The 12,721-nt window shown below is 43.1% G+C and overlaps 1 protein-coding gene across 1 annotated transcript in view; it reads left to right on the top strand.

Moving 5' to 3' along the window:
- Positions 1-11,630, top strand: part of LOC310777022 (neprilysin-like) — a 55,821-nt gene extending 44,191 nt beyond the window's left edge. The window contains exons 14-23 of the mRNA XM_083637268.1: positions 2,992-3,090; positions 3,949-4,026; positions 4,233-4,336; positions 4,698-4,756; positions 6,298-6,417; positions 6,866-6,999; positions 7,865-7,930; positions 8,501-8,596; positions 8,691-8,767; positions 9,847-11,630. Of these exons, the coding sequence (XP_083493394.1) occupies positions 2,992-3,090; positions 3,949-4,026; positions 4,233-4,336; positions 4,698-4,756; positions 6,298-6,417; positions 6,866-6,999; positions 7,865-7,930; positions 8,501-8,596; positions 8,691-8,767; positions 9,847-9,946 (933 nt within the window). The 3' untranslated portion in view covers positions 9,947-11,630. The remainder of the gene's footprint in view (positions 1-2,991; positions 3,091-3,948; positions 4,027-4,232; positions 4,337-4,697; positions 4,757-6,297; positions 6,418-6,865; positions 7,000-7,864; positions 7,931-8,500; positions 8,597-8,690; positions 8,768-9,846) is intronic.
- The last annotated feature ends 1,091 nt before the right edge of the window (positions 11,631-12,721 follow it).

The following is a 12,721-nucleotide window of genomic DNA, read 5'->3' as shown; positions in this document are numbered from 1 at the left end:
TACTATATTAAGTTAGATTATAGTTGATTAGATTACTAAAAAGAAAAACACTTTCCACCAAAATTGTTCCACCAATTAAATTACATCAATTTATTAAGAGAGTGGATCCTGACTAATATACCATAAAATTCTCTGTTGCATGTTTGTGGACCCTGGGAACTGGGTTTCAAGTAGAAACAGGTGTGTTTCGATTTGAAACAGTGTGAGGATGTCATGTCTTCAATTATTTATACTTCTGAGAATATGTGTTTCAGGCAAATCCACATGCATTTTTATCACCTGTTTTTTTGCGACTGCAGTGCAGTATTCTTGCTTGCACTGATTGCGTGCAGCTCAACAAGGTATCCTCCTTGCCACCAGTCATCATAACCTACAGTACACCACCCACGCTGTAAATCTGCCATACACCTGCCATGATGCTGAGCGTCTCATGCACCGTAAATCTCAGTCAGCTCGTGGACCTCAGCCCACACTAGCATGTGTGTGTGAGAGAGAGAGAGCGAGAGAGAGAGAGAAAGGGTGTGTGTGTATGTATGCGTGAGAATAAGCATTTATCTTCTCCCAAACACACACACACACACACTCACACACACACACACACACACACACACACACACACACACACACACATAGTGTGTAGAGATATTATCTCCGTTTGGCCCACACACTACGCGTCTTTCATTCCAGTTTTCTTTCAGCCACGAGGTCTAAACATGATGCATTATAACTAGAGTTGATCATAGAGACCCAGCTTTAATATGAGACGTGATCAAGGGCGTGGTGTGACTTTGACATTGGTAGGGACACATTATTGGGGAGGTTGCGAGCGTGCGAAGCACACTAGAAATGAACACGCAAAGCGTGCAATTTCTAGCTAACAATAATTGGGCTACCTACTGTATTTGATGATGAGAGAATGAGAACCTGGCACATGTTGGCACATGAAAACGCCACAAAATTACAAAGTAGAGGAGTAGAAAAGTAGAAGTGTAGTAGAAGAAAGAAGTGTAGACAAATAGTGCTACAGATTGAAGCATTTCATACATACAACTATTAATGTTGTGTTTGAATATCTGAGGAATTAAATAATTATGTTTCCGGAATAGCTGGTACAATTACTGGGCAAAACGATGATTGGCAGCTCTCAGCCAATCACAGCTGATCACAGGCCAAAACATTCTGCAGCCACGTGAAAGCTTAGCCACTTAGTAAAAACGGGAGGCTCGGCTTGGCATGTACTCTAAACCAATGGCTGATCCGGAACCAATGCTACTGAATGACGTGGCCTTTAGCTATATCATGTCTAACATGTATCTGACCATTGACTCCTCACGAATAACGTTACCTAAATACTGTGACCATCACAGCAACCAATGATTTAAAACAGACTTTGTTATGTTTATTAGCTGGAGCCTCAAGCTAAATTAAATTAAACCGGAACAGCAGTGGAATAGTGGTCATCATGGGAACTTACAGTCTTCTAAAGCAAACTAGTAGTAGGTTTGTCTTTGTAAATAAGTCCTGGATTTGACCTACGGAAAATTGTCAAATACGTCACATGCTCACAGTCAAGCACACTCATACACGCACCCACAATCACTCAGCCGTGCACACACGCATGCACACGCAGACACACACAGACACACAGACACACACACACACACACACACACACACACACACACACACACACACACACACACACACACACACACACACACACACACACACTACATGCTAAAAGGTTATTTTCAGGAAAGCCTAATCAGTGTAGTGGCCACACCGCTCTGTGGCTAACCACAGCATGTCACAGCTGGTCATACGCTCCGTTTTAGCCATGGGTCTGCTGATGTGATGAGACACTGGAATGCCTCCGTCAGCTCACTGTGGTCTCAAAGCAGGCTTGTTGTCGGGAGGTGGGCTCCACTGTCTATTACATATACACTTTTCTGCCAGCAGTTTGGAATGTGTCTTTTGAATACATTGGTTCAGTTACATTTTTGTCATTCCATCTAATTCTGTTGTTTAGTGTTTGGACAATAAAAGACAATGGTATGGTACAGTGTAACATTATGTCATTATGGTGGCGTCTGTCTGTCTGTCTGTCTGTCTGTCTGTCTGTCTGTCTGTCTGTCTGTCTGTCTGTCTGTCTGTCTTTCTGTCTGTCTGTCTGTCTGTCTGTCTGTCTGTCTGTCTGTCTGTCTGTCTGTCTGTCTGTCTGTCAATTACCTCTTGTTCCAATTTACACTTCTTGTTATGGTCAGTGTAATTGTCAGGATCACTTCAACCATCACTGCTAAGTGCTAACAAATTCAACACTAGCAACACGGCAACATGACATGAGACATGCACATTTATTAAGTCAGTAAAAGCTAAATGATAACCTCTTCATCTGTAAGTTTGTTTATTGGGATTGAGTAAAACAATAGCGAATTCGCAAGAGACCAAATATGCGAATCTGCATGGACATCATCCACTCCATTGTGATGTCATCCACTCCATTGTGACAGGCGATCGGCGGAACGGTGCGCCAATTGCAACTCTGAACAAACAGACAGCTCTCCAATTATAGTAGTAAGATCATGTTTCCAGTCTCAATAGTGTTTCTACACTGACACGTACCGATAAGGCCTAATTCATGGGTTGATACAGCATATTGTTGCATCACAGGGAGATGTATTTGTATCACTTTGTTGGACGGTCTATGTGTGCTCTCCATCAGATGCTCTGCTCATCTTACAACACCAACTCCCACACTATGGACAGTGAAAACTACTGTGTTGTATTGCACTTGACAACAGTTCTGCTTGGCGTTTTCCATGTTTAGAAACAACAGCTTGAGTTGGAATTACACATACATTTGTGACTGCCTCTCTCTGCTTTCTGCATGTGTGTGTGTGTGTGTGTGTGTGTGTGTGTGTGTGTGTGTGTGTGTGTGTGTGCATTGCTTTCATGCGTGCGTGCGTGCGCGTGCGTGTGTTATGGTCATCAGATGGATGAGATGATTGCTGACATCCGGGAAGTGTTCATCAGTCAACTTGACGACCTGACCTGGATGGATGCAGCCACCAAGAAAGCAGCTGAGGAGAAGGTCTTCATCAAACTTAATCATCGTCACACTTACAGTGGCAGCCACCTTGAATTGTCACTCCCAGTTGGCTGCCATACCAAAGAACTAAACGTTGTTAGACCATAGGGACATTGCTTTAGAGAAACTAAGGACATCTATATGGTTTATTATGAGGTTGGAGTTGGTTTAAGTTAAGTTAAGTTAATTTAAGTCAAGTTAAGTTGTTAAATTAAGTTTCTGTTTTATCTTTGTTTAATCTCTGACGGATCTGTATGGGCCCTGGTAGGGACATGTCAAGGATCAGCAGGCAATTCAACATGGCTGCATCTCTATTATAATGAACTGTCTATTTAATTGTATGGTACTGTATGTTATGGTATGGCATGGTATGTTATGGTATGGATTCAAGATTCAAGATTTTTATTGTCACTCCGTGGTACAAGTATCACGTGTGAAATTCTTGTGCTGTGGACTGGCATATGGCATATAGCATGGTGTGGTGTGGTGTGGTACGGCATGGCATGGCATGGCATGGTATGGTATGGTGTGGTGTGGTATGTTATGGTATGGCATGGTATGGTGTGGTATGGCATGGTATGGCATGGTATGGTACAGTATGGTATGTTATGGCATGGTATGGTGTGGTGTGGTATGTTATGGCATGGTATGGTATGGTGTGGTATGGCATGGTATAGTACAGTATGGTATGTTATGGCATGGTATGGTATTCTATGCTATGTTATGGCATGGGATCGTATGGTATGGTATGGCATGGTATGTTATGGCATGGTATGGTATGGTATGGTATGGTATTCCATTGTAGTGAATATGTGTTACATGAGGTTTATGTATCAAATCCCCTCTTTCATCTTTCTGCAGGCCCGGGCTATCCGCGAACGGATCGGCTATTCTGACAACATCATGAATGACCAATACCTTAACAATGAGTACAAAGATGTGAGTGTCTAAAAGACATAGGATATTTTTCAGTGAATTAATTTGACGGGGTTCAGTGCAGGTTCACTCCAGCTGCATTATCAGTTCTATGAAAACACATCAGTGAAACTCTGACTCTGAGTTTTCCCAAAGAATATATGACCTGCTGTTGATAGCTTCCATCACAGCTAATCCTCCTGTCTCTCTGGGCTGTGTGTCGGTGTTAGCTGAGCTACAGCGCCCAGGAGTACTTTGAAAACATCCTACAGAACCTGGAGTATCTGCAGAAGAAACGCCTGCGGAAACTCCGAGTCAAAGTCAACAAAGAGGAGTAAGATTTCCCTTTGAGGGTATTTTATTGTTGCTCCAGATGCAGGCGTATTCCAGATGTGTATTTAAACTCACAAGTAGAGAAGTCATAGCCGATGACTTATTTTCTCGTGATACTAGCGTGACACACACTCCTGCATTTAGCAGCGTGCATTCACATTCTCCCACACAAACTCCCACAACACTCCAGCCTTCCACTCAGCACAGCAGCAATGCTAGGAATGCTAATATTAGAGTGGTTATTCTTAACCACAGGCTAATTATGAAGTCTTCAATCAAATTCATTATGTGCTGTGCTATATAGACACCCCCCCCCCCCCTCCTTTCCCTGCTTGAACACTCCCTCCCTCTCTTTCTCCCAGGTGGGTCACTGGAGCTGCCATTGTCAATGCCTTCTACTCATCCAGCAAAAACCAAATAGGTAATTTGCACATTCACTTGCTCACACAGAGATGCATACAAGCATTTAAAGTCATGGCTGCCCTCCTGGGCCCCTGTATTAGCTGAAGTTTTGCAAAGCCTCATCAGGTTTAAAGACCCCCTAAAGTCAAAAAAGTCTGTTTTTCTCCTTGTTCCTTCAGTTGGATGTTTCAGCTTCACTGTGCAGAACGATGTCTGTGCAGAGTTTCACACTAGAAGGCTGTTTTTACAATCGTCTGCTGAAAGTGATGAAGTTTCTCTGAGCTCACTGAAAAGGCCATTTTCAACAAGCATGATTCGTGACATCACGAATAACCAATCCCTGTCCAGTATTCAGCAGTTAATAAAGTTGGTAGGGTCGAGGACGGCATGAGAGGAGGCGGTGTTTTGAGGTTTTTTTTTAACCTTTTTTAGCCATATTTAGAGGAATATCTCATTTTAAATCAACATTAGGATTATACTGTTGTGATGTAATTATTCAGTATCTTCTCCTTTTCTCAATAACTTTCATGTCACCACCTGCTCAGCTCTCTCATGGTGAGAGCATGAATCGATTGAGAGAGATTAAAAGCAGCACAGAGTAGGCTATCAGGGCTGAGAAGTGAAACGGCTTTCAGTAAAAACAAGTTTGGTGATTAATTCATGTGCTGATGTACGGTCGTTTGAGAGTGAAATCGCACTCAGTACTGTACATAATAGCGTTTAATTGCGACTTTTCACGGGCTGTTCTCACTATTACAATTGTACAATAACATGCTGATCACTTCTGAGTATAAAAGCATCTGCCCCAGCGCGAGGTCCGCACGGTGACTCGCGGAGACTCGCGGAGCTCCACCCCACGGAGCTTGCTCGAGTATAATGAGCCCTTTAGCCGTGTTGTACTTATAAACGGCATCACAGTTCTTGCAATGAGCAATGTCGTCTTTTAACTGGAAGTGGTCCCACACAAAACTTCGCTTCGCTCTTGTCATTTCCTCGTCTGGGCTGGGGGCTGGAGTGCTGAGCTGATCTCACCGCAGCCAGCCCAGTGAGACCACGCCCATAGCCCATTGGACTGGCACATTCAGTGGTGAAAAACAGGGATAAATGTAACTTTGAACATAATGCAAACTAATTTCACTCAATAATGGTCGGGTCAATTCTATCCTTGCAAAATATGGGAAGACAATCTAAATGACCTATATAACTGCACTCCAAAGATAATGCAAATAAGGTTGCTTAAAAGTTGGTAGGGACAATTGGACACCCTGAAATGTTGGTCGTGACATGTCACAACCAACCCTATGCAAATCGACGCGCTTGCTTGCGTGTATGCTGTGATTGGCTAGTTATGTTCTAGATAACCCTGATTCGTTGCTCTGGAATTTGTAATGAGGCACATGGAGCAGAAGTCATTTTAAGGATTTTAACAAGATAATTTAACCTTTTTGTGTGTGTGAATAACCATCAGACACAAATTATTATTCAAAGTAGAGTATTTTATATACATTTTGAAACATGACTTTAGGGGGGTCTTTAACCAAAGTCTTCTCCTGGTGTCAGTGTTCCCAGCAGGAATCCTTCAGCCTCCCTTCTTCAGCAAAGGCCAGTCCAAGTCTCTCAACTACGGCGGGATCGGCATGGTAATCGGTCATGAGATCACACACGGCTTTGATGACAATGGTAGGTTTTTACTCAGTGCGCTCTCTGCTCTTCCCACAGGCAGTTTTGCCTGAGGGTGTTCTGCTTTGATAGAAATCAATTTCCTTCTGTAACACTGTTAATAAAAGTGTGTTGAAGCACCATTTCCTCCTGTGATACAGATGCCACTTCAGATCATACAGCACTCATTTCTACTGTATTGTGAAGCTTTTCCCTTTAATCTGAGCGATGTAGGTCCTTTTTGTGTTGGACTGAGATCCAATACTGCAAAGCATCCAGACACATATAAAATGGAAAAGACATAAATGGAATGGAAACACACAATTGACAACAGCTACACTACTTGAAAGGCTTAGGTCAGATAACCAGATGTGTGTACCGTATGTTTTACTTTAGCAGAGTAGTGTAACTATTGCTAAATGATAAAATAATTTAAAATAGCCTATAATGTGTTTGCCCTGTTTACTAGGTCGTAACTATGATAAGGATGGTGACCTGAAGGACTGGTGGACAGCAGAATCCACTCACAGGTTCCTGGAGCTGTCAAAGTGCATGGTGGATCAGTATGCCAACTTCTCCTGGGACTTGGCCAATGGACTTCATGTAGGTCCTGGTCTTTCTCCCTGCCTCTCCCTTTCTACTTTCGTCTCCTTTCCTCCTCTTCAAATAAGCTTCACAATAACAGTTTTCACCTGCTATATTTCTCAACTACTATCCCCGATCTGTAATTTGGCATTTTGTTTTGTTTCTTCGCCCTCCTTATTTCCTCCAGCTCTGCTGCCTCATCTATGTTTCAGGTTTCTTCATACTTTATGTTGACATATCAAATCCTCTCCTGCCTTTGTCTCTCTTTCTCTGCCCTATTGCTTTGAACAATATTGCTCTTTTATCCACTGGCCAAAGGAGTCACTGTAGCCCAAAGAGTAAGACATGTTTTCACCCCGTTTGTCTGTTTGTTTGTTTGTTTGTTTGTTTGTTTGTTTGTTTGTTTGTTTGTTTGTTTGTTCATCTGTTGTCGGCAGAATATCTCAAAAAGTTATGAACGGATTTGCTCAAAACTTTGTAAAACAGCAGGTCACGGGCCAACTTAGAACTGATTAGCTTTCCATGGCCACTCACTGGCCAAAAGGGGGCGCAGCAATGTGCGTGGCCAATCACAAAAAGGCACGCAACTTCCAAACGGATTCACATAACGTCACCACAGAACTTTGTATAAAGGTTGGTCATGGGCCAAGGATGAACTGATTAAGGTTCCACGCCCACTGGCCAAAAGGGGGCATAGCCAATCACAAAAAGGTGCCTAAACTTCCAAACGGATTCACGTAACGCCAACACGAAAGATTGGCGGAAGTATGCACTCTAGTGCCCTCTAGTGTTTTTCCTGGAATCATGTATGATTAGTTCTCATACAGGCTCTCCTGTCAATCTATCTGTCTCTGTCTGTCGTCTCTCTGATTCCCCTTTGTAGTTAAATGGGAACAACACGCTGGGAGAGAACATTGCCGACAATGGAGGGATACGGCAAGCATATCAGGTAAAGATCGTCACAGAAAAGAATGAAACTCATATTTAATGATTACTAAAGAGCCCTGCCCTACAGATAAGGAAGGGTCTGTGGTGACTAATTCTCATGTGCTATCAGTAACATTACTGTAACAGTTGTGTCATCTTGCCAGACCACTGACTGGCCCAATAATTGTACTTACCCAACAATGAAGGATATGGGTTGATAAATGTCAATTTTCCACTAATGTTGAAAAGACATAGCCCCGCAAAAAATACGATCCTAAAATATTTAGCATGATGTAAATTATTAAACAATACACCCTCGTTGTCTTTGTCCTCCCTGTTTTAAGGACAGTAGGGAGGGAAAGGCATTTGCTTTTGTTGAGGAACGAGAGAGAGCAAGAGCAACAAAAAAGTTTGTGCCCCAGCGTAAAGTATGCAGCACAAACTTGCTTCTGTAAAGTTTACAGCACCAACAGAAAGATTGTGACAAGCAGTGATAATCAGTGTGTACTGTAACTGTCTTTTCTGTCATTTTTGATCATTTTTGATAATCTTGAGCTATGATGACAACTCTCGTCTTGTGTTGTTACTGCAGGCCTACAAGAACTATGTGAGCAAACATGGAGAGGAGCCCCCACTGCCTGGCATTGACCTTTCCCATGATCAACTCTTCTTCCTAAACTTCGCCCAGGTAGTGGATTGGTGGTTGAATGGATTAATTGAAAATATGCAGCATTAGATGAAAGTGCACTAGGCTACATCTTGTTGATCTCTGTCTTTTCCAGGTGTGGTGTGGAACACACCGACCAGAGCAAGCTGCAAACTCCATCAAAGTAGACGTACACAGTCCCGGGAAGTTCAGGTAGGTTCAAACCATGGATTTCCTATAGAAGAGATTATATAAAGAGCACTGCACTGTCCATAAATAATTAAGTTGCTCCTGTCGAAGAAGGTGCTCATGGAAACCAGGAGGTTAGGTTCATGGAAATTGATGATGGATTCTAGTGCAGGAACTTGCAAAATGTTACGTAAAAGAAGTGCTTATTCTCAAAAAACGGGAAAAATTAATAAATCCTTTATTGTATTGGTTCACCACTGACATGTTTCAGCTAACATGCCTACGTACAGTACCCTCATGAGGGCATGTGAGGGCTTTAACGAACAACCTAATCTCTCTGTGTGTGTGTGTGTGGTGCAGGGTACTGGGCTCCTTCAGAATGTAACAAAGTCATCTCTGTGTGTGTGTGTGTGTGTGTGTGTGTGTGTGTGTGTGTGTGTGTGTGTGTGTGTGTGTGTGTGTGTGTGTGTGTGTGTGTGTGTGTGTGTGTGTGTGTGTGTGTGTGTGTGTGTGGGGTGCAGGTTACTGGGCTCCTTCAGAATTTAACAAAGTCATCTCTGTGTGTGTGTGTGTGTGTGTGTGTGTGTGTGTGTGTGTGTGTGTGTGTGTGTGTGTGTGTGTGTGTGTGTGTGTGTGTGTGTGTGTGTGTGTGTGTGTGTGTGTGTGTGTGTGTAGTGCAGGGTACTGGGCTCCCTTCAGAATTTAACAGTCATCTCTGTGTGTGTGGTGCAGGGTACTGGGCTCCTTCAGAACTTAACATAGTCAACTGTGTGTGTGTGTGTGTGTGTGTGTGTGTGTGTGTGTGTGTGTGTGTGTGTGTGTGTGTGTGTGTGTGTGTGTGTGTGTGTGTGTGTGTGTGTGTGTGTGTGTGTGTGTGTGTGTGTGTGTGTGTGGTGCAGCTCCTTCAGAATGTAACAGTCATCTCTCTGTGTGTGTAGTGCAGGGTACTGGGCTCCTTCAGAATGTAACAGTCATCTCTCTGTGTGTGTAGTGCAGGGTACTGGGCTCCCTTCAGAATGTAACAGTCATCTCTCTGTGTGTGTAGTGCAGGGTACTAGGCTCCTTCAGAATGTAACAGTCATCTCTCTGTGTGTGTGGTGCAGGGTACTGGGCTCCCTTCAGAATTTCCCCGAGTTTGCCAAAGCATTCAGCTGCAAGAAGAACAGCTACATGGTCCCCAACAACATCTGCCGTGTGTGGTGATCCTCAGGCCTCTGGGAAGGGGGTTGTGGAGGCTGGGGTTTCCGCCTGACTGTCGGAGCACTCGTGTAGGCCAGGGAGGCGGAGGCTCCCCTTCGCTCTCTACTGGATGGACCAGCGCTGGTAGACTGACCCTGCAGTACGCACGTCCTCAGAAGACAGCGGTGGACGGTACCCTCATGGACGGACAGAGTTTTGTCTCTCCGACTCACTGATACTGTACTGTAGTTCATTCAATCAGCCTGAGTATACTGTATACTGCTTCTCACTGGATCCAATCACACCTGGTCACGAGCTGCAAATATGTATGTTTTTATGTTTCTTTCCATCCATCTTGTTTTACTTATGTGTGTGTGTGTGCGCGCAATGCGTCTCTGTGTGTGTGTGTGTGTGTGTGTGTGTGTGTGTGTGTGCGCGTGCGTGCGTGCGTGTGTGCATTTGTGTGTATGAGCGTGTGTTTCAGTCAAAATAGAAGCAGTTGGCAAGAGAGAAGCAGACAAATGTGCACAAGCCTATCGGCATACAAATGCGTACAGTACCCCCCCCCCCCCCCCCAACACACAAACACACACACACACACGCACACGCACACACAACACAAACAAAATGAACTGGGCTGAACCACTCTACTGTATGTGTGTGCCTCTCATAAATGTTATTTTCAACCTTCCTCTGCACACTGGTACACTATAGCATACTCTGTACTCTGATGAATAGTACACAGTAATTGGCAGAATTATATTATGTTAATTATTATTTTTATATATAGTATTTAAGAAAATCATAATTTATTTTGCTGAATAAACCAATCAGTATAACCATCTCTACATATTACAGTATACAACACTGATGAATATTTCATGTTGAATCCTAATTGTAGTTGACAGGCAACTGCTGTTCATGTCCAAAACAGTATGAACCAAAATCTAGTTTTTGCCTTTAACATGTTCATAAATCATGAAGCTGACAATCGAGCGACACCAGACATACAGGACATACATACTGTTTGTGTATGCATGAGAATACAAATGAGAAGAAAATTTGTCAATATCATTTCTCAGTTTGATCTTGGTTTAATAATCGCATCAAGTACGGTATTACCCACGTCACTTTCCTTTCCTCTTATTTACACACTGAAGCACGAGCCAAATGACATGATCTTATCATAATTAATGTTGTCTAAAGAACGTTTACCTTTTTAACTGTGGACTGACTCCTTGCTTGAGCTATTTCAAAGTGCCAAAGTGCGTGCATTTCTTCTGAATGCAATTTGATGGTTGTCTGTATCAAGTTAGTGGACCTCAAGCAAGGACTCGTCATCTGTATTGCTTTATGTTAAAATGTAATTGATACGCTGTGATACAAGTGCTTGTTTTATACAAGGCCATTAATTGTGTGAAATTTTTGTCTTTGCCTTTTATATGGAAATCAGTTACCGCAAATTATGTGCCATGATCGAGTAAATCCCTGCTTCAGACTGTATACAACACCCTCCACCTCCACCTTTATACCATCCTTTCTTCTTTTGTTCTTATCACTGTGCTTTCTGTCTCTCTCTCTCTTTCTCTCTCTCTCTCTCTCTCTCTCCCTTGCTTGTTGCCTCAGTCTCTTCCTTTCTTCCCCTCCATCTCTCCCTTTCTCACACACTCACACTCCACCTGTAGAAAGACGACAGATATACCTCAGTTGCCTGTATTTAGATACTTTGTAATAATGACATTGATATCAAGCATCTTGAGGAACTTTTTCTTTTTCTTTCAAAATAAAACTTTACATAAATGCTTTGTGTGTGTGTGTGTGTGTGTGTGTGTGTGTGTGTGTGTGTGTGTGTGTGTGTGTGTGTGTGTGTGTGTGTGAGTGCGCGCATTATGTGGGATTTCTTACAGTGATTCCTTGATCAATGACTCAAGGCTAAGTGTAAGTTCCAGCACACTAATCTTACCGTCAATGGAACTATCACCAAAACAATACAATCTATTTACCAATACAAATGATTTGTCACAGTCCTTTGCACCATAATCCAGTGTAAGCATTCATACTTCTGATGTAAAAAATAATGACTAAGTACTAAGCCACAAATGGTATGGAGACAGACTACAGAGGACGACCATCAGGTATGCAACACCATTCACCAGTTAGCCAATGTAAAATGTGCAGGGTTGACTCTTAAGTGCATGTATCACTGGGGTTATCATGTAGACACCGCTCATCACAGACGTTTCATCAAATTAGGCACAAGGTTCGACAGTGATTTATGGCTCAGTACCGCACCCTTCGACACAAACACGCACTTACGACATCCAGCTCCACTACCACCCTGCTGTAGCCTACCTACATTTACTGTAGGCTTAGTTCTCAACATTACTCATGTAATGGGTTGGGTGGGCACGCCGACGATTAAAGTTGTTACTGATTGTTGGTGCCCCCAGGATTTTGGGGGAACCAATCACTGCCCAGGATTCTGACATCAGTTTGGAGCTAGAAGTGTCAGACACAGAGAGAGATCTGCAGGATGCAGTAATGTATATAGTGTATCAGCGTAAGTAAGCACTCTCATGGGTCTGGCGTTGAGACTACCAACCCCACTGCTCCAAATGTGCTGCAGCCTCAATACATACTGGCTGTGTTCAGATACCTCTACTAAGCGTACTGTCTACGCTTTCTCGTGTATCTACTGTACACTAACTACTATAAGTTGTTCATCTCCACTGGAGTCGCAATGCATTATGGGTATAGCCGAGTAACCTCCCGCTCTCTACTCAGAAATTCTTGCGAATG

Source organism: Poromitra crassiceps, assembly GCF_964638095.1.
Source record: "Poromitra crassiceps genome assembly, chromosome: 5".
Taxonomy (NCBI): Eukaryota; Metazoa; Chordata; class Actinopteri; order Beryciformes; family Melamphaidae; genus Poromitra; species Poromitra crassiceps.
The sequence above is the reverse complement of the archived record's forward strand: the minus strand, read 5'-3'. Positions and strand labels throughout refer to the sequence as shown.